Raw genomic sequence first — 18453 nt, 5'->3', positions numbered from 1 at the left:
TTGCCCCTCTCCATAAAGACTGTGTTGGTGAATCAGTAACTACCTGTTGTTGGTTTATGTTAGCGTCATCAGCTGTTTCACAGTATCAGGAACCTGTGTGATGGATAGGGTGTGTGTTTGTGTACATGGGTCAGTTTAATTGTTTAACACATGGTGCACTAAATTTTCATAGGTGTGTCTAATACAAGTCAGAATTTTAAAGACCCTGAAAACTTGAAATAAGTAAACCTGTTGTAACTTTGGCTCATTCTTGGCTCACACTAAGAGGATGGTTAAGACAATAAGTTTTCGGGGCCTCTAATAAAATCTCTGTGGCTGACTTCCTGTGTTCATAAACTTGAATGAGTCAGTTTGAAGTCATCAAAGGAAAAGTCATACACGAGTCATGTTTATAACTCTTTCATGATTTGGTGGGATTCCTGTGAATAATATCCATGTAAACTTGAATCACCCCAAAATCAAATATCCATACTTTTCCTCTTCCCTGTAGTGCTATTTATCTTTCTAGATTGTTTCTGTGTGGGTTGCTGTGTGGTGGTGATATATATCAGCAGTATATCAGCAAAAGAAGTAGATGGCACTGGATTTGGCGTGTGCTTAAAACGCACCACACCTAAAATCTCTATCACTCAGCAACTCACACCAAAACAGTCCAGACTGATAAACACCACTATAGGCAAGAGGAAAAATAGGAGTTTATTTTGGGGTGAACTGTCCCTTTACGAATAAATAATATGTCTCCCTGACCTCTGGCTTTGTCCTGTCCTCCTGCTCCCCTCCAGTCCCCTTCCTCCTCTCCTCCTCCACCACCCTCCTTCTCCTTCTCCTCCTCCTCCCGTCCCCGGTCCACCTCCAACATTTTTCCTCAAACCCGCTTCAACACTGACTTAGTGAGCCACTATCTGTCTGAGATAAAGACTACAGTACCCAGAATCCCCCAGAATTTGAGGGGCCTGAGGAGAGGGGTGAGACAGGAAGTTGCGTTGTAGTGTTTGATTGACCGGTTGACTTGATTTTGGTTTTTAAATTTCTTCCACAGGGTGTCTGCAGTTTCTAATTTTAACGAGGCCCTCAATTACTTTAAATTTAGTCATTGAAATCTTAACTGACATTTTAGATGTCATAAAGGTGTTGTGTTTTTTTTTATAGAGAGTTTTTTTTGCTCTCATGGGTCTGATTTGATTAGATGTTATTTTATTTTCTAAACTTTTAACATGACTCTTGCAGACACCCTGTTGTGTTGTTTCTGTCACTCATTTATCTTTCTTCTTTCTCTTTCTTCCCTTCCCTTCCTTATTCCCTCTTTTTCTTTTGTTTTTGTGTGATCCTTTCTCTCCTTTTTTTTATGAGACAGATTTTTGCTCCAATCACAAGATGGAGGATCCTTGGTGATAGATGGTGTGTGTGTGTGTCTGAGAGGGATTTTAGGGTTTTTGGTGTTCTGGTTGCAGTGTTGCGTGGGGGAAAACTAGTTTCCAACATCAAGTGTGTTGCTCTGATGTTGGCCTGAGTTTGCAGTGGTGTGTGTGTGTGTGTTGAAGTACTAACAATGTCAGTATGCTCTGAAGCAGAACTTTCTGCTTTCAGACAGTTTAAGTTTAAATAACACCCAGCCTCGGACAAAGCCAACACTTTGATTGGCGTCTTCTCCTGTCAGCTCGGTCAGGATCGTCTATGATTGGCTGATCCGACCGTTCGCTTGACTACTGACATGATATCCACTGCTTTTGGGAAATTATCTAATTTGGAGAGATGTATACCAGACAGGGAAAGCTGGGATTTTATCATGTTTTTAGAAAGTCAGTTTAAAATGTTATGTTTACATTCAGTGATTCTCACCAAAGCACATCACGTGTATCCCTGAGGCCAAATAACACGCTGAAATATTGAATTCATTAAACATTTACAAAGCAGATTGTTTTTGCATAATTTGAAAGTATTTTGAATAATTTTACTAAATTTTCGAGCAAAAAAAAGTCACAGATGCTCTGGTTCCAGCTTCTCAAATGTCAAGATCTGCTGCTTTTCTTTGTCATATATGAGCGTGTTTATATGGACATGAATAACCTGTTTATTAGCCTTATACTGGTTATGATTATTATGGGGATATAGTGTTTAGATATGCACAGAGAAATACAGTCACTCATATTCCCCGTATACATGGAAAATACTGGTAACCTGGTCACTGATTGAGAATGAGAGCAACAGGAAATATTAAACATTACACAGTAAATTTAGTTTTACTACCACTTGGCAGCTTAACTGCTGATTTCTTCTCTGCGATCGCCAACAGCTGTGGGCTCTGAGCACATTCACTGACTCTCTCTGTCTCTCTCTCAACCACACACACAAAGACAGTCACACACACACAGACACACATTACGTAGTTATAGTAGTTACTCGCCTAACGCTGTTCCTGAAAGCAGTTATGCTGCCTGTCCTCACTTTGACCGACACCAGCCGTCACTGTCCCTACTACCGCATAGGACAGGGGAGCAGTGGGAAAAAAAAAAACGCAGCCTCTTTCATTAGCGAAAGACAAAACTCTGTTTCTTCACCGCTTCCGGAAGTGAAGCTGTGGCTGCTGCCATATTTTATTTTACGGTTAAATCACTTGGCTGAAGCTGTGGCTGTGCAGTTAGTGAGCGACACTTGATAACCAGGATAAGGTGTAAACATGCAACAATATCCAGATTGCTTTTGGTTTACTCCAGGTAGCATATTTAGTTTTCTCATAAACAGGATAAGGTCTTGTCCCGGTTTCTGAAAACAGGATCTGGTGTATACATGCTCAAATACATAATAGGTTATTCATGTCCATGTAAACACACTCTGTGATGGTAGACTGTGTATCATTGGGTTTGTGCGAACATAATAAGTAATTTCAAGTACATTTCAATGGGCTGTGGAAAATTATGACAGTAATTTGAGTAATGTGGCTCAGGTAGCACTGGCACATTCATAATACAAACAAAAACAGGACCCAGTCATTTAAACATGGCTCTAGGGATGTTTTTTCTCATTATTTAACCACTAAAAGCCACTTAGTTATTGAAAGGTTAGTGGTTTTATGCCAAAGAGATCTTAGTAATTAAATGAATGCTTCCTCTCCTCACAAGAAAACATCCTCAGTCGCTGATGAAAGCAGGAGATAAAATCAGAAGTGAATCACTGCAAACAGCAGGTTAGAATAACTATCAAATAATTACTGTGATTTAATCTGTTAATTAATAAACATGAACTATGTTAGAATATTCACCCTAGCCTCCTGGTGTGCAGTGATTCACTTCTGATTGTGTCTCTGAGTTTTACCCTCTGGGAACACTGGGAACACATATCGATCTGACTGGTTTTCATGCTCACCAGCTGACATGTTCGTGGCTATATTGACATACTGACAACTAACCAGCATCCCATGTTGTTTGTCTCTTTTTACTGTAACGGTTAATGCGTCAGTGGTCAGTCAAGATGGTAAGTGTGTGCGAGAGTGTGATTATAGAGTAGTCACAAGAAGACTCAGCAGTGTAGGTGCTCCTGCATGTATCCTCACCATGTAGGACTTCCCATAGTGTCCAATATATAAACCCAGTAGTGATAGCAAAGTCTCCTCTCCTAGTTAAAATAGATTTCCTGCCACATAAATATTAAAAGAGTTCCCCAGTTTTAGTCTTTTTTTAACACAGCTGCTGCACAGTGAAGCTGGTCAGTGTGGACACACTCCCAGAAGGGAGCTTAGGTTACATCATAAGCAAAATTATGTCATTAGGAAAGCATCAAGGAGGTAAAACTCAAAGCTTTTTAATACTTAGAATTAGGTTTGAATACCAACCCAGCAAACAAGTATCTGAACATCCAAGCATTTATTAGTATTGAGCACCAGGTATTGATTTTAAATTGGATTTTTCCTACATGCCTGTCTGTTTTACGAGGTCACAGATTCAGCCTCAACATGTCTTGGGATGTTTGGTGCATCGGTCAGTTTTAATGCCTGACACCTTGAGAATTTTTCTTTGCACTTAAGCATTGATAACACAGTGATTATCTGCCTTTTATTAACTATAAGTCAAATCTGAGCGCAACAGCTACATGCTGATTCGAGCTGCTTATTTTCAAGTCTCGTTCTGTGGAAAAAGTTTAGTGGAGGCAGCTGGGCTCAGCAAAAGTGCTGGAAATAAGTCAGTGGTATAATTACTATTTCAACAGATCTCTCTACACCTCAGAGAACCCTATAGATTAGTCTTTATTCCATCTGTTGTATTTTCCCAAGATCATTCCTCCACATGACTGACTTCACTCTAGAGTTGGCTTGTAGTTTGAGATATGTGTTTGTTTGTTTTTTACCACCAGGCCCCCTCTCTGGAGGATTTCAGCCACTTACCCCCTGAACAGAGGAGGAAGAGGCTGCAGCAGAGGATCGACGAACTCAGCAAAGAGCTGCAGAAAGAGATGGATCAGAGGTAGAAATCAAGAAATAATTGTTGTGGATATGCTCATGTTTTGCCTTCCTTTCATGACCTTTTAACTGCTTATTGCCATTAGTCCATCCCATCAACTCCTGTGAATGTTTTGTGTCTTGCAGAGATGCCCTGAACAAGATGAAGGATGTGTATGAGAAGAATCCACAGATGGGAGACCCCAGCAGCCTGCAGCCTAAAATATCAGAGACCATATGTAACATGGAGAAACTGCGCTCAGAAATCCACAAAAACGAGGTATGAAAGGGAGATTTGGATTTAAAGAAAACTGTTAACCCCAAGAGTGAGGTGCAGGGTAAGAGAAGAGAAGACGGATAATAGGTAAAAAAAAGTTTCATTTAAAGAGGCAACAGATGGCATCTTTTCCTAAATATCGTCATGAAAATAATGTGGGTTGCACAGGGTAGTGGCCACAGTAAAATCAGACTATCAGCGTTTACATAGGTTACTTTGTGGCTTTGCAATCTTTGCAATAAGCTTTTGCCACTGGGGGCGAAATTACGCGGAAAAAAATCTGCTTTACGGCAGGAAACGCGTCATGTATTGCGAAACTGGTCGGTCAGCCAATCAGGGACTGGAGCTGGTCCTTATGAGGAGCTGGTCATGAGATAGTTGAGTCACGAGCACAATGGCAGACAGACAAAGTTTGGAAACAAGTGAAAAACGGCCTAGCAAAAGAAAACAAGCTCCTCTGTCTGAGGAGGCAAAGAAGAGCAAAAAGGAGAGTGATAAAAGAAGAGGAAAAACAAGAGTAAACCTCAGTCAGGCCTTCAAGAAATGGAGGGAGCTCCGTGACCAAAGAGGCTTCAAAACCAATGTCCAGCTAGCTTTCTTTCTAATGGATCAGTAAGTAACACGGCTAAATGTTAGCTAGACGAGAGAGGACTGTACTGTACTGTACTGGCTGCTAGTTAACTCCTAGCTGGCCAGCATCGCAAACCGCCGCAACCAGGGACCGGGTAGCGAGTGTTGGTCGGCTGACATCCTCGTTGCCATTCTACAGCAGCCCTCGGACAGTGATATTTTTCAACAGTCACCGGCTCACTATATATAATCCCTTACGTGTCTACTGTTGTTTGTACTGATACTGTACATATTGGTATAATTTACTGTCAGTTGTTTGTACTGGTACTGTGCATTCTGGTATAATTATTTGCATTACTATTTGTTTTTTCTTCAGATAAATCTGATAATTGTTGCTCGGTCTCTTTACTCATTTATTTAGTATAGCGTCCACACACCTTCTCATTCTACATATACATAGAGGTATACTGGTGGCTTTACAGCCTACATTTTATTGATTATCTCTGATCCCCACGATCAATTTGGTCTTTGCGACAGTGCGAGCAACACCGCTGACGCTAGGTGGCGCCAAGCTAAAAAAACCCAAATCCTATCTGTTGCCTCTTTAAGCATTTTCATTAGTCTTAGATAGTGGGTGATAGTGCGATCTCCTGGTCAAGTACATAAAGAGATGCCCTGTGTGGATGATGGTGGTGTCAGCCAGACTATACTCCCTGTGATATTAACAGAAATGTTCTCTTTCTCTCTGTTGACAGACTTGGTTAGCTGAGGTGGAGGGAAAGCAGAGCTCCAGAGGAGACAGAAGACACAGCGCTGACAACCACCATCACACTCCTCAAGGCAGAGAAAGGTAAAGTCCTACACAAAAACACAAACATATAAATACATATGGACAGAGAGAGAGAAAGATGGTCAGGCCAAATATTTAAACATTAGGTATTTATGACTGACATGTAAAGAATCAATGTACTGTTTCTCTTTTTCACATTATAAGTGAATCAATGTAGTAAGGAGTCTTTACTGTGAGTCACTCGTATGTTTTACTTTAGGACTCCTTTTGAACAGTTTCTTTGGAAAATAAAGCATTATGAAAAATTCCACCTTTTTAAAACTTGGAATTTTCCTGTTTTGTATGTGATTTAAGAAATTGATTTAGACATCAGGCCTCCTAACACTGGTTCAGCCTATAATATTCCTGCTAACATTCATTTTTCTTCATGGTAATAAACACTTCATGTCTGGTCTCTGCTATCGTGTATAAGCAAGGAGCAGTGATATATTTTAATCATGCAAACACAAGCTCAGTCCCTCTGTTTGTTTCCCGTCAGTCCTGAGGGCAGTTACACAGATGACACCAGTCAGGAGCATCACACGCCTCACAAGCGCTCCAGTCCTCCACAGCCCGGACAACCCAACCCCGACCCGCACGAGTTTGATGATGAATTTGATGATGACGACCCGCTGCCTGTCATCGGACACTGCAAAGCGCTCTACTCCTTCGATGGTACGTACAAACAGCATTAAGTGTTTGAAATATCTTCAGTTAACCATTAACAGGAGGCTAACATGGCAGTAAAACCAATGTTATTGTTAGCATGTTGCTACTTACTGTGGCTATTATCCTCCAAATGTTGGCAGCTGTGAAACTGAAGATGTGTCTGACATTAAGGCAGTGATGGTTACCTGTACAGACACTGCAGGTTAGTTATCTAACAAGTTAACATGATAGAAACACAGTTGATTATCTTAGCCACTTCCACGGTCTGTTCCCTTAATGCCAAAGTTTAAATATACCAAACATTGTGGCCAGTGACCAGCACTTTGGATTATCCTGTATGCACATACTTGTATATTTTTCATTGTAAACAAGATATAATGTTTATGTGTACCAACATAAAAACTAAATTCACAAAAAGTAGTCAAAGGCCAAAACTTTCGCTGATGTGTGTTTGATGTCACTGTGGTTTGTTTGACTCTCAGGTCAGAATGAGGGGACGCTGGTGATGGCAGAAGACGAGGTAATGCCTGTTTTTTTTAATTTTGTTCGATTCTGAACTGTTCCTACTAACAAGTGTTATCTGTTTATCCAAAGCCTGATTAATCTTATTCATCTGTCTGTTATAAAAACACACACTCAAGTTTATTTCAACTCAGTTCCACATACACCTTGTGGCTGCTGTAAATACTCACTGAAACACCAAATGTGGATTCATCCGCTGGTGAAAATAGTCCCCCAACAAAAGCACTCTTTCCTCTTGTTTGAATAATATTTGCTAACAACTACAGTGCCCAGCTGTTTTGGAAAATCATGTTGACAACAATGGATATATAGAAAAGTTCCAGACTTATTGTTTGCTTTTTAAACCCTCATTGTGTAAGGTTTTAAAATATCTGATTTGGCGACTCCTAGTGGTAATATAAGAAATTACACTATTGTAATATTTGCCTACAGAAAAATGTTTCCCCTCAAAAAATCTTAACTGGACACTGAGACATTAGCAACATGTAGTCTACATGACTTTGCAGTGGGGTTGGCTCATTTGATTACGAACAAGAGTGGTTATCATCGAGATAATTAGACAGTATTCTCATTAAAATTAAAAACTACACTAAAGGGCTTTTAAAATATATACATTTGGCTTTGCTGTGTTAATGGAGGCCTCTGTTCTGAGTAATAGACTTTATTTTTAGTGATGAGAATAAACATATTTTGGTGTACTTTTATTCAGAAAGTCATTTAAAAACTTTTCCGCTGCAGGTGTTGTACATCATCGAGGAGGATAAAGGCGACGGCTGGACGCGGGCGAGGAAGCAGAGTGGAGAGGAGGGCTACGTCCCCACCTCCTATGTAGAAATCACCATGGAGAAAAACAGCAAAGGTGCTGTCACCTACATCTGAAGCTAACTCTGTGGTCTGTCCTCTCATCCTGTCTGTCGTCCTCTCCATCCTCCCTGCTTTCTGTTCCTCATCATAACACTACAAAAGGAAAAAAAGACAGCATGGACATTCATCAGCTCTCTCTCTGTCCTCCTGTTTTTCCCTCTAACCCTGTAATCATTTGTCCTCCTCTCATATCTGTGGGACTGGTGTTTCAGAGGTGAGTGAGCACAGAGACAAATAGGACAAACCTATTTGAAGGTGTTTGTATATTGTATATGAAGCGTTTCTCTGTGTGTGTGAATGTCTCCACTGCTGTTTTGAGCCTCGTGTAAAGGCTACACCACTTCTTATCGATCAAAGTGTTGAAGTTTTATGTAATATATTAGAGACAATTTATTTTTTAATTATTTTGATGTTTCTTTTTTAAAACTGGAGACATTTAAAGTTGATTTTAAGTTCTTTGGATTCATGTTTCATCTGTTTTTATTTCTGTCTGATTGTTTTGTGTGTGTGTGTGTGTGTGTGTGTGTGTGTGTGTGTGTCTGTGTGTGTACATGCACATTTGTTTTTTTCTGTGTTACCTGTGCCATCACACTAAATGTTGAATTACACTTGCAGAGGTTTGTCTGGTTTCAGCCTTGGTGGTGTGTTATCACACAGTTACAGGAGTTTGGCTCATTCAGTCTTCTTATTGTTGTGTGTCCTTTCAAAGCAGGGCTAGAAGTTTTAAAGGATAAGGCTGGTGTTACTCTACGTTTTTATTTATCATCAACAAATCCCATGAAAAAACCCCATCTAAATTCAATTTGAGAGAGGCATAAATTATGAAGTCAAATGCTGTGTTTTTTTCCACTGCGGAGAAAGTCATCTGTACATAACTTGTACGACAGGTCTGGACCACATGTGAACCTAAGAGAAATTTAAAGTAGTCATAAGAAAAAGCACAACAGAAATATATGATTTCTCCCTTTAATCATCTGGTGGCCCCTCACATTTTTCTTGGGACCCGTTGAGGGGTCTGGACCCCATGTTGGGAACCACTTTTCTCCTGAGTATTTCCGGCAGTACAGAGGAATAAGAGATACAACGATAATACGTGTTAGAACCAGAAATTCTTTTTTTATTTTATGGTGAACAATAGGAAATATATTAATGTATCACCAGCCATATTCTTTAATTCCTAATTTAGAAACCTGAAGTTAGGAGATAAAGTTAGGAAGTGTGCAGTGTGAAAATGGTTTCACCTCAGTTAAAGGAGTCTGTAAGAACAATTCTTATTATTCTCACTGACAAATCATGTATTTTATGTGATCTTGTGCTCATAAATGGACTGTTCTTGGTCATTGTTTGAGTCTCTGATTAAAAACAGCTCTGACCATCAGAGTTTCCACTGGTATCCATGATAGTATAATCCTCTACTGCAGGTGTTTCACAGTAACTGTGCCAGCTGATTATCTCCATGCAGTCACACTGGAAGGGTTATTATTGCAGCCAACACCTTGGAGTACAAACAAGGGTGCAGAATCATGGCAGCCAAATAATATGTGACTGTATGCAGAGAGCAGCTAACTAGAAAGTGTTGCTACCATTTATTTGTTGGCATTTTCATGTTATCAGCTCTTACAGTCACTGGGAGAGTGTGGATAAAGAGGAGGCTGCCAAATGTACAAAAACTAACTTTTTCTTCCTTCTTCCACTCTGTGAATCAGTTGCGAGTTGACCTTTCATTTACTTCATCCCTTCTCGTCTTTCTCCTCCAATTTGTCCTCCCCTCCTGCACTTTTACCTCTGTCTTTCTCCTGTTTGATCCCTCCTTCCCTGGCTCTCAATTTTATTTTCCTCAGTCTCATCTTCCCTCCTTTTTTGAACATTTGTTTCCTTCTGTCTTTTATGTACTTGCTTCCTTCTTTCCTGTCTTTCCATGTCCTCATCTCTTTCCTTCTATCCACCTGTCTTACCTCATGTTCTACCTTTCCTCCCCTCCCCTTTCCTTCCTTCTGTCTTTCTATTTACTTTCTGGTGATTCATCTCCTTAAAGTCAACTCTATTAAAAATGAATTGGCGGTCTCTCTGTATGAACACTTTGATTCTCTTAAAACACACCTCTTTGTCAAACTTCAATCATATGTGTGTGTGTGTGTGTGTGTGTGTGTGTGTGTGTGTGTGTGTGTGTGTGTGTGTATTAGTGTGTGAGAGGGACAATTGCAGCACCTTGTGTGTCTTGTAGTAACTCACTCTCTCCTCTATGTGACTGCAGGTTCCTGAGGGCTGCAGGGTGGCCGGGCGATTTGATTGGCTGGTGGAGGGCTCACGCTGATTGCTGATTATTGGTGGTGGGGGGGTGACCCAAGAAAGAGAGCAATGAGGGGAAAGAGAGAGGTAGAGAGGGAAAGAGAAAGAGAAAGATGGGAGGCAGGTTTGCATGTCTGCATGCTCACATATTCATAATCAGCAAAGCATTTTGGGTTACTATGGGAAGAATGAAGGGTCATAAGTAGAGGAGAAGATGACCTTAAAGCCAAAAAAGGCACTAGGATCATTTAGTGGCAGCCACTGGAGAAGACCCACCCTGATCTGCAGGAGTTTCTGAACATTTTGTTGCAAAAGTCTGACATGGTCAAACCACAGCAGCAGTGGCAGACAACAGAAAGATTTGTACTCATTCACAGGGATAGAAACTACAATCCCTCTGCTCTGCTGCTGGACTGAAAGGTGAAGCTACTATCAGACTTTTATTAGACTAAACAGAAGCTGCAACTTGCTGCCTGCTGGTCCGTAAGGGTCTTAAAAGATGGCTACACACCTCCTCCAATCACAGAGTTTCAGCTCCCAGAGAGCAGTGCAACAGGAGTTTTTTTTCTCTCTGATTGGTTGTGGATTTATCCTTTAATGACAGGAGCATCTCCCCACCTCACTGATTCACTGACTGCTTTGTGCTTTAACAGGAAAAGTTGCCTTTTATAAATTCAACAAGTCTCCTATGTAGGTGCAGGTCAAAGTGTTGGAGGAAAAGTTTTTCCAAGTCTTTTGTAGCAGCTGCCATGGGCTACTCAAACCGTAAAATAGCATTTTGACAAGAAATTCTCATCACAAAAGATGACATAGCAACTGAGTGACTTCATCTGCAGAGGAAGGCCATAAGGTGTGGCTGAAAGCTTCGGAAACATCAAGTAAGTAACTTTGTGATGAGATGTTTTTTGGTCAAATTGCTATTTCCAAACTCAAAAAGAAAAGAACACTGTAGCTTTCGGCTTTAAGTTGTCTCAGCGTACAATTCACATTTTTTACACGTGCCATTTGTACTTGACTATTTTTAAAAAATATTTCAGTGTTTCCTTACCATTTATTCTCTGAGTCAAGCTGTCAACATGTAAACGTTTCCCCCAAACATTTGCTCCAGCTCCTCATGAGAGACAGTTCAGCTGATTTTAAACTCATCATCAGGGTTTGTCACCTTCTGAGGGTCAGCTGTGTTTCCAGTATTTGCTGCCACTAACAATGTCAGTGCTGCTCTCATCCCTGTCATCATCATCTGTGCTCTGTTGGTGATGTCTGCCTGCCTGCCTGCCTGCCTGAGCCACTCTGCTCCTCATGCCTGCCTTCACCCTCATACAGTCGCATGTCCATAACGTGTCCCCCAACATGATTAGGCATCTGTGACTTTAACTCCAACTTTACAAGTGTGTGTGCAACTTTGGCTGAGTCGTGTGTTGAATGCTGCGTCATTGTGATGTTTTAATGGATGTCCAGCATGAGTATGATTTTATTTTTGTGCATTTAATGTTACTCATCAGACAGATAGCAGGACTATCAGGTGAATACAGGACCTTTCTACCCCTCTCTTTCTTCCTACCTTTCCTCCTCTTCTTCCTGGGTTGTAATTCCATCAGTCGACCAGCAGATGGGAGCCTTCCCTCACCAAACCACAGCTCAGCTCCAGCCGGACTGGGCCGCTTTCAATAACACCAAACAGAAAAAGGAGCTCCGGTGTCTTTGCAGTCAGACTCTGCCTTAAACTTCATGTCGTTTTACTGTGGAGGGATTATTCCATACATATCCGGATGTGTCTGCGCTTCTGCCTGACTACATCTCCCATCAGCCACCTGGGCTCAGCCTCACCTCCTTGGGGAGACTCTACTGCATCTCCATTAAAAAAAAAAAAAAGAAAAGAAAAAAAAGTTTTTGCCATTTAATCAGTTGTATTTGTGAATGTGACGACACGCACGCATGTATCAACAACATGTCCGTACGTCTATGGAAGGCCACACAGGCCAAAAAAAAACACATTGAATTTTGGCATGTTTGGCTCTCTGTACCTATTAATATGTAAATGTGTGTACATGTTCCTGTGTTACATGCGTGACGTTAGTTTTTACCATTGAATGATTTGTACATATTAACATCTTTTATGTCATGCTGAATGTGTTTCCATGGTGATTGTTTTTAGGTTTGTTTTGATTGACACTCTTCATGAGAGACAACAAGGTTTGAATTGAACTGATGCACTTTGCCCTGAAGTACTACAGCATTTGAATCGGATTAAATAAACGAGTGAATGAACGGACGGATGAATGAACTAAGGTCTGTGTTGTCTGCTGAGAGAGGGGTGAACTTTATGAATGACCACTGTGTAGCAGCCAGAAACAGAAACAGCTCTAGTAATTTCCTCTTCCTGATGGTTTTTATACTCTTTTGTAACTCTCAATGAGCAATGACCAACTTTTGCTTTGCATGATTTTCTAGATTCTTTGAATTCATTCGTCTCTCTGGTGATCCTGTTTTTTTTAACCATTCACTGTATCTCTTCAACAGACTAACAAAACTACACATCTGAAGTAAAGTTTGACTTCCTGTTGATGCTATTTAAGACAAAATGCCACTGATGATTTGGCTGCTTGTCGATCTAGAAGCAGGTGGCGACTCCTCAGTTGTAATCTGTGTTTCTTTGACGAAGCTGTGAAATGTACAGAGAGATGCTGTCGGTGTTGTTACTTGAACTTTGGTCACGCTTCTCCACACTTTCCGATCTTATCTGCACCATTTTGCATCACAGAAATAGTTTGACATTGAGAGGAAATCGCTTCCCACAACTTTATAGTTTTACACTTTATATGAATCAAACAACACATGGACTTTATTACCTTCGAACAGAGCTAGGCTAGCTGTTTCCCTCAGTTTCCAGTCTTTATGCTAAGCTAGGCTAACCGGCTGCTGGCTGTCATTTCAGGTTTACCCTACAGATATGAGAGTGGTATTGATCTTCTCATCTGACTCTCCACAAGAAAGTAAAAAACCGTTTTTCCCAAAATGTCCGACTATTTTATTTTATTTTTTCCCAGGATTCCCTCTGAACTGATTGGCTACTTTAATTTGTGCCATTTTGCATCCCCAAGCAAATTAAACACAGTTTCTGCAGTCAGGTTTTGCTTTTTATGATGACGCCTTTTAATGCCCTACACAGATTCATCAGTGCATTTTGTTTGGTGTACACAGCTCATGGTTAGCTACAGCTGCTAGCCTGCTTGTGATTGTGTAGCCCTAAATTGAACTGAAACGGCATATTATTTGGCCTTTTTTGAAAACAAAACTAAGATACAAGTGTTGCATGTTAGATTTTTTTTGTTCCAGTGGTAATACAGTCTAATTTCTGTTTTAAAGCAGTTAGGCCTGCATCTAATTATTTTTGATGGCTGATTCATTATGTTTGTCTGGTCTATAAAATGTAAAAAAAAGAAAAGAAAGGAAATTATTTAAAGTTGTAACAGCCTTAGGCGAAGTCTTCCAGTGTTGGTTTTGTTCAACAGTCCCAAGTCCCAAAGATATTCAGTTAATGATGAAAACAGCAAATTTAAGATTATTTTTTGTTTGCTAAATGACATAAAAACAAAAAAAATCACACCAGGTTCAGCACTAAAACCAGAACCGTGCTTGTAAATGTGCACTCAAATTTATATGTAGTGCAGATGATGATCTTCTGATGTGATGTGAGGCATATCACCTCTGTTTCCTGCTAAATGAGTGTCTGTGTTGCTGAGAGGATGCTTGCAGGACATTCTTACTATCTCTCGAACAGATGGTGCACCTCCAATGTTTCATTTTCCTAAAGTTCCTCCTGTAGGTCAGCTCATTAGACATGTTTGGAGTTTACTGTCCCTTTAATTAAATAATACATGATGTCAGTAGTAACACAGCAGCTTTGAAATGAGTAAACTTTACCAAAAACTCCCATTAACGGTAATTTTTTTAACGTCACCATACTGTGAGCTGAATATAGTAGCTACTGTGCTTTAATCCTAAATATTATGCAAAAATACGTAATAATAAAGCAGCTTTGAGATGGCAAATATGATAACGTTCCTGCCAAGCTACTGTGAGCGTGGTGCTGTTCAGCACCCAGGAAAAACAGACGTGTTCTTCTTCTACATTCCTCTTGTTTTAAACTCCCACCATCATGTTTGTCCTGTGGAAACTTTGTACAGATTCTCTCCAGCTGTCTCATTCTTAGCCCCTTTTTTTAAAAGATCAGCATCAACACCCAATCACAGTAAATAATAAAACAGCAGCAGGTACAAAGTGATTCTGCAGGATATCAACATCATGTAAATGTGTGTTTTTATCATGTTGTATATGTTGTAATAACCAATGGCAGTACTTCTCTTTCCATATTGTTGTGCACATCTTTTTACTTTGAATGTTGTCAGACACTTTGTGTACATTTTTTTTTCTTCTTCCAAGATATTGTCCTAATAAAATAAGCAGCAATGAAAAGTGGATTTGTTTTCTGTGATATTTTTTCAGTGTGGGAAGTGATGAGTTAAATTCAGGTGTAACTTCTGTCTCCCGACTGACAGATGAGATGTTTGAGTGACTTAAGGTTTAATACTTTATATGACATCACCAGTAAACTGAGACTCATCAGACCAGGCAACATTTTTCCAATCTTCTATTGTCCACTTTTGGTGACCTTGTGTGAATTGTAGCCTCAGTTTCCTGTTGTTAGCTGACAGGAGTGGCACCCAGTGTGGTCTTCTGCTGCTGTAGCCCATCTGCTTCGAGGTTTGATGTGTTGTTCATTCAGAGATGGTCTTCTGCATAGCTTGGTTGTAACGAGTGGTTATTTGAGTTACTGTTGCCTTTCTATCATCCTGAAGCAGTCTGGCCATTCTCCTCTGACCTCTGGCATCAACAAGGCAGTTTTGTCCAGAGAACTGCTGCTCACTGGATATCATACCATCCTCTGTAAACCCTAGAGATGGTTGTGTGTGAGAATCCCAGTAGATCAGCAGTTTCTAAAATACTCAGTCCAGCCTGTCTGGCACCAACAACCATGCCACATTGAGAGTCACTTAAATCCCCTTTCTTCCCCATTCTGATGCTCGGTTTGAACTTCAGCAGGTCATCTTGACCATGTCTACATGCCTAAATGCATTGAGTTACTGTCTCGTGATTGGCTGTTTTTCATGTTAATGAGCGGTGCAACAGATGTACCTAATAAAGTGGCTGGTGTGTGCAATAATTCTTATCTAACACAAAGCCTTCAAACATGTCCATAACTTTACAAGCAAGATGTGAATTCATTCAGAGCCAGTTGACCTCCGCAGATTGTACACCATATTTATTAAATCTTACACAGTAGTTCATAATAATATAAACATATTAAAATCATCAACATCTTTTTTTTTTTACAGTCAGTCCTCTACAGAAAATATGTACAGTCTATTATTAACATGCTAACATTTCAAATATGTACAGCTTTAGTCTCTCACATGTTAACTTCCACCGTATTTTGATCATTTCATTCAGGTTTATGCAGAAACAAAAATATTTTCATCTGGAGAAGAAAAAGACACTTCTAGCTACATTTACACATGTACAGGGAGTTTGAATTGTTGCTGCAGATTGGATTTTCTGCTCCTACTGTCTGTAAATACAGAAGAGAAATGACCATAGATCCTTGTCATCTGATGTTGAGAAAACACCTCCTTAAAAACCTGCTATTTATATTAACTTGTTGCTGTAGATTTATTGTTATAACTGCTTATTTCTTGTCTTCAGTGTTTTTTTTATTCATCAAATGTCACACAGATGTAAATGCAGCCAGCGATCTCACTGTAAATGCCTTATTATTTCTATTGACAATATACACAGACGCTGACTTTGAGGGTAAGTGTCCTTCCTTTTTACCAGGAATAAATAAAGGCTACATTAACGTCTTTAAGGGGATATCCTCCTTACATTTCACTCTCAACATGCTCATCACAAGATGTGGAGCTGTTGGCTGGTTTTCCCATTTACTCTTAATATAAAAATATGTTTTTGATTAACTGGAATGTCAGTGTAAAAATAAAACAAATACCTGTTGAAGAAAGATTTCCAAACCAGCGTCTCCCTTTAAACCTTTCTTGTCTGCTCTGCTCTCACACAAATATCAGTCACTCCCTTTAAGAAGGTCATTTTTATAGTTAAGCTGTGATCATCGGTTGGAGCTTTTGTCACCAAAACATTGAGGGATTTAATGACCTGTGAATACTGCATCTCCTGATCTCAGCATTGGATTGATTGAGTAACATGTTTTAATAATAATAATAACAAAAATAATCTTGATCTTGTTGTCATAGTAATAGTCTAACCTGTATGCGTGTGTATTTTTTACATGTGAAGTTTCATAGTTGTGTGTCTGATGTTATATTTTAAGATGTAAATTGTGCAGACGATCTGAGGGTGATGTGTATTTTAAATAAAGTGAAGCTGCAGGTTTACATTGTTGCTGTGAGCCCTGGACCTTACACTGACTGAAATATTAAGTCATTATAAAGTCTGGAGCCAAACTGGCATTTCTCTGGAAAATCACAATGACTGTGAACAGCTGGATTAGTGACAGCATCAAGTTCAGTGGCGTCTGCAGCTGCAGGAAAGTGTGTTTGTTTAAAGTGTATCCTCTTCCTCAGACTAACAGCAGGTCATTTCTGGTCGACTTTCTGCTTTATTACAGTGTATGTCTCTTCTTCCCTTCATCGCAGCTGTTTCTGATCCACCTGATGTTCTACTGAAGTCCAAAGTGTGTCAGGATGTCAGACTTGTTGCTCAGCTGAAGTCAGATTAAGGTTTGTGTTTTGGGCGGGGGCTCCAGTTTCCGTGACAACGCAGTGAGGATGAGGTTGAATTTGTTGTAGCGATCTGATTGGTTGACCGAAGCTCCACGGCTTCCCCACAGCAGCCGCAGCTGAAAGTCTGTTTTAAACACCTCCAAAAGGTCCTCGTCACACGTGAAACCTGAAGAAAAAAAACCTTTAATGACACCGTCTGTTTATGTTTCTTTATTTATAATTGTGCACTTTCTTGTTTTTACCTTGTAGGATCTTCTGTGCGTTGGCCGTGTAGCTGTGTGCATTGTGTGCGACGTCGCGCGCAGCCTCCAGGTGGCGCAGCATGATGTCACAGCCCTGGTCGCTGGTCTCCCAGAGCTCCGCCCCCTCAGGTGCGATTGACGGGCGCTCCATCAGAGTGAGGAGAGGCAGCAGGAGGGGGACGCAGAGCACTGCAGGGGAGGAAGCTGCAGCAGGAGGAGAAGAAGCCAGGTCAGTGGATTTTAAACAGAAATGTTTTATATTATATATTTAAAATCTAAAATCTCTCTTGTATCTCTTCAACTTTTAAACTCATTTTATGAACCCTTAAATGTTACAATTATTTCTTTATCATAATTCTGCAATTGTGCATTTTTGAGATACTACACTCTTCCTGCAGGGCACACTGTTAGACTGCAAATAAATAGTTTATTTGTCTTTGCAAGGCAGTGTTTCAATGCAGACATTTTTGTCTCCTTGTGCAGGGTTACATTAACAGCCTATTAGCCAAATTAGATGCTTCACAACCTCTTTGTTTTTGTGTCTGACCAAAATACATATAAATGGTGTCTGCGTTTAACAAGTACATGGATTCAACCTCAGGGCCTGATTTTAGAAATATTTGGCAGTTTCTTTTTCCATTGACTGATCAGATGTTGGAGCTGTTTCAGTCTCCCTGACAATCAGTGATGCTCCTTCGATCAATACGTTGAAGTGATGCAATATGATTTCATCTATGACTGCAGTGTGTGTGTGTGTGTGTGTGTGTGTGTGTGCGTGTTCAGTACCTGTGCCTTCATACAGATTCTTGTAGAAAGGTTTGAGTGTTTTCTCGTAGCTGATGGCGGTCTGTGTGTAGTTCCTTCGTAGAGCCGTCCATGTTTCCTCCAAACGGCTGATCTGCAGACAACAACAACACACACCAACTGTCAGTCTCACAAAATAT

At 40.2% G+C, this 18453-nt stretch overlaps 2 protein-coding genes across 6 annotated transcripts in view; one reads left to right on the top strand and one right to left on the bottom strand.

Moving 5' to 3' along the window:
• The window catches only part of fnbp1l (formin binding protein 1-like), a 57939-nt gene extending 45725 nt beyond the window's left edge, over positions 1-12214 (top strand). Inside the window, exons 10-17 of one of the 3 annotated variants that reach the window (XM_050054676.1) lie at positions 3457-3471; positions 4348-4457; positions 4580-4712; positions 6035-6129; positions 6608-6783; positions 7260-7297; positions 8038-8158; positions 10418-12214. In XM_050054676.1, the coding sequence (XP_049910633.1) occupies positions 3457-3471; positions 4348-4457; positions 4580-4712; positions 6035-6129; positions 6608-6783; positions 7260-7297; positions 8038-8158; positions 10418-10425 (696 nt within the window). In that variant the 3' untranslated portion in view covers positions 10426-12214. Of the gene's footprint in view, positions 1-3456; positions 3472-4347; positions 4458-4579; positions 4713-6034; positions 6130-6607; positions 6784-7259; positions 7298-8037 lie in introns of all 3 variants that reach the window. The other 2 variants (XM_050054675.1, XM_050054677.1) reach the window with 2 other exon arrangements.
• A 3548-nt stretch (positions 12215-15762) lies between these two features.
• The window catches only part of bcar3 (BCAR3 adaptor protein, NSP family member), a 48956-nt gene continuing 46265 nt past the window's right edge, over positions 15763-18453 (bottom strand). For all 3 annotated transcript variants that reach the window (XM_050055404.1, XM_050055405.1, XM_050055406.1), the window contains 3 exons: positions 18296-18407; positions 17510-17713; positions 15763-17433 (listed from right to left, as the gene is read on the bottom strand). In XM_050055404.1, coding sequence (XP_049911361.1) covers positions 17255-17433; positions 17510-17713; positions 18296-18407 — 495 coding nt within the window. In that variant the 3' untranslated portion in view covers positions 15763-17254. The remainder of the gene's footprint in view (positions 17434-17509; positions 17714-18295; positions 18408-18453) is intronic.

The sequence above is a fragment of the Epinephelus moara genome, chromosome 10, assembly GCF_006386435.1.
Source record: "Epinephelus moara isolate mb chromosome 10, YSFRI_EMoa_1.0, whole genome shotgun sequence".
Taxonomy (NCBI): Eukaryota; Metazoa; Chordata; class Actinopteri; order Perciformes; family Serranidae; genus Epinephelus; species Epinephelus moara.
The sequence above is the reverse complement of the archived record's forward strand: the minus strand, read 5'-3'. Positions and strand labels throughout refer to the sequence as shown.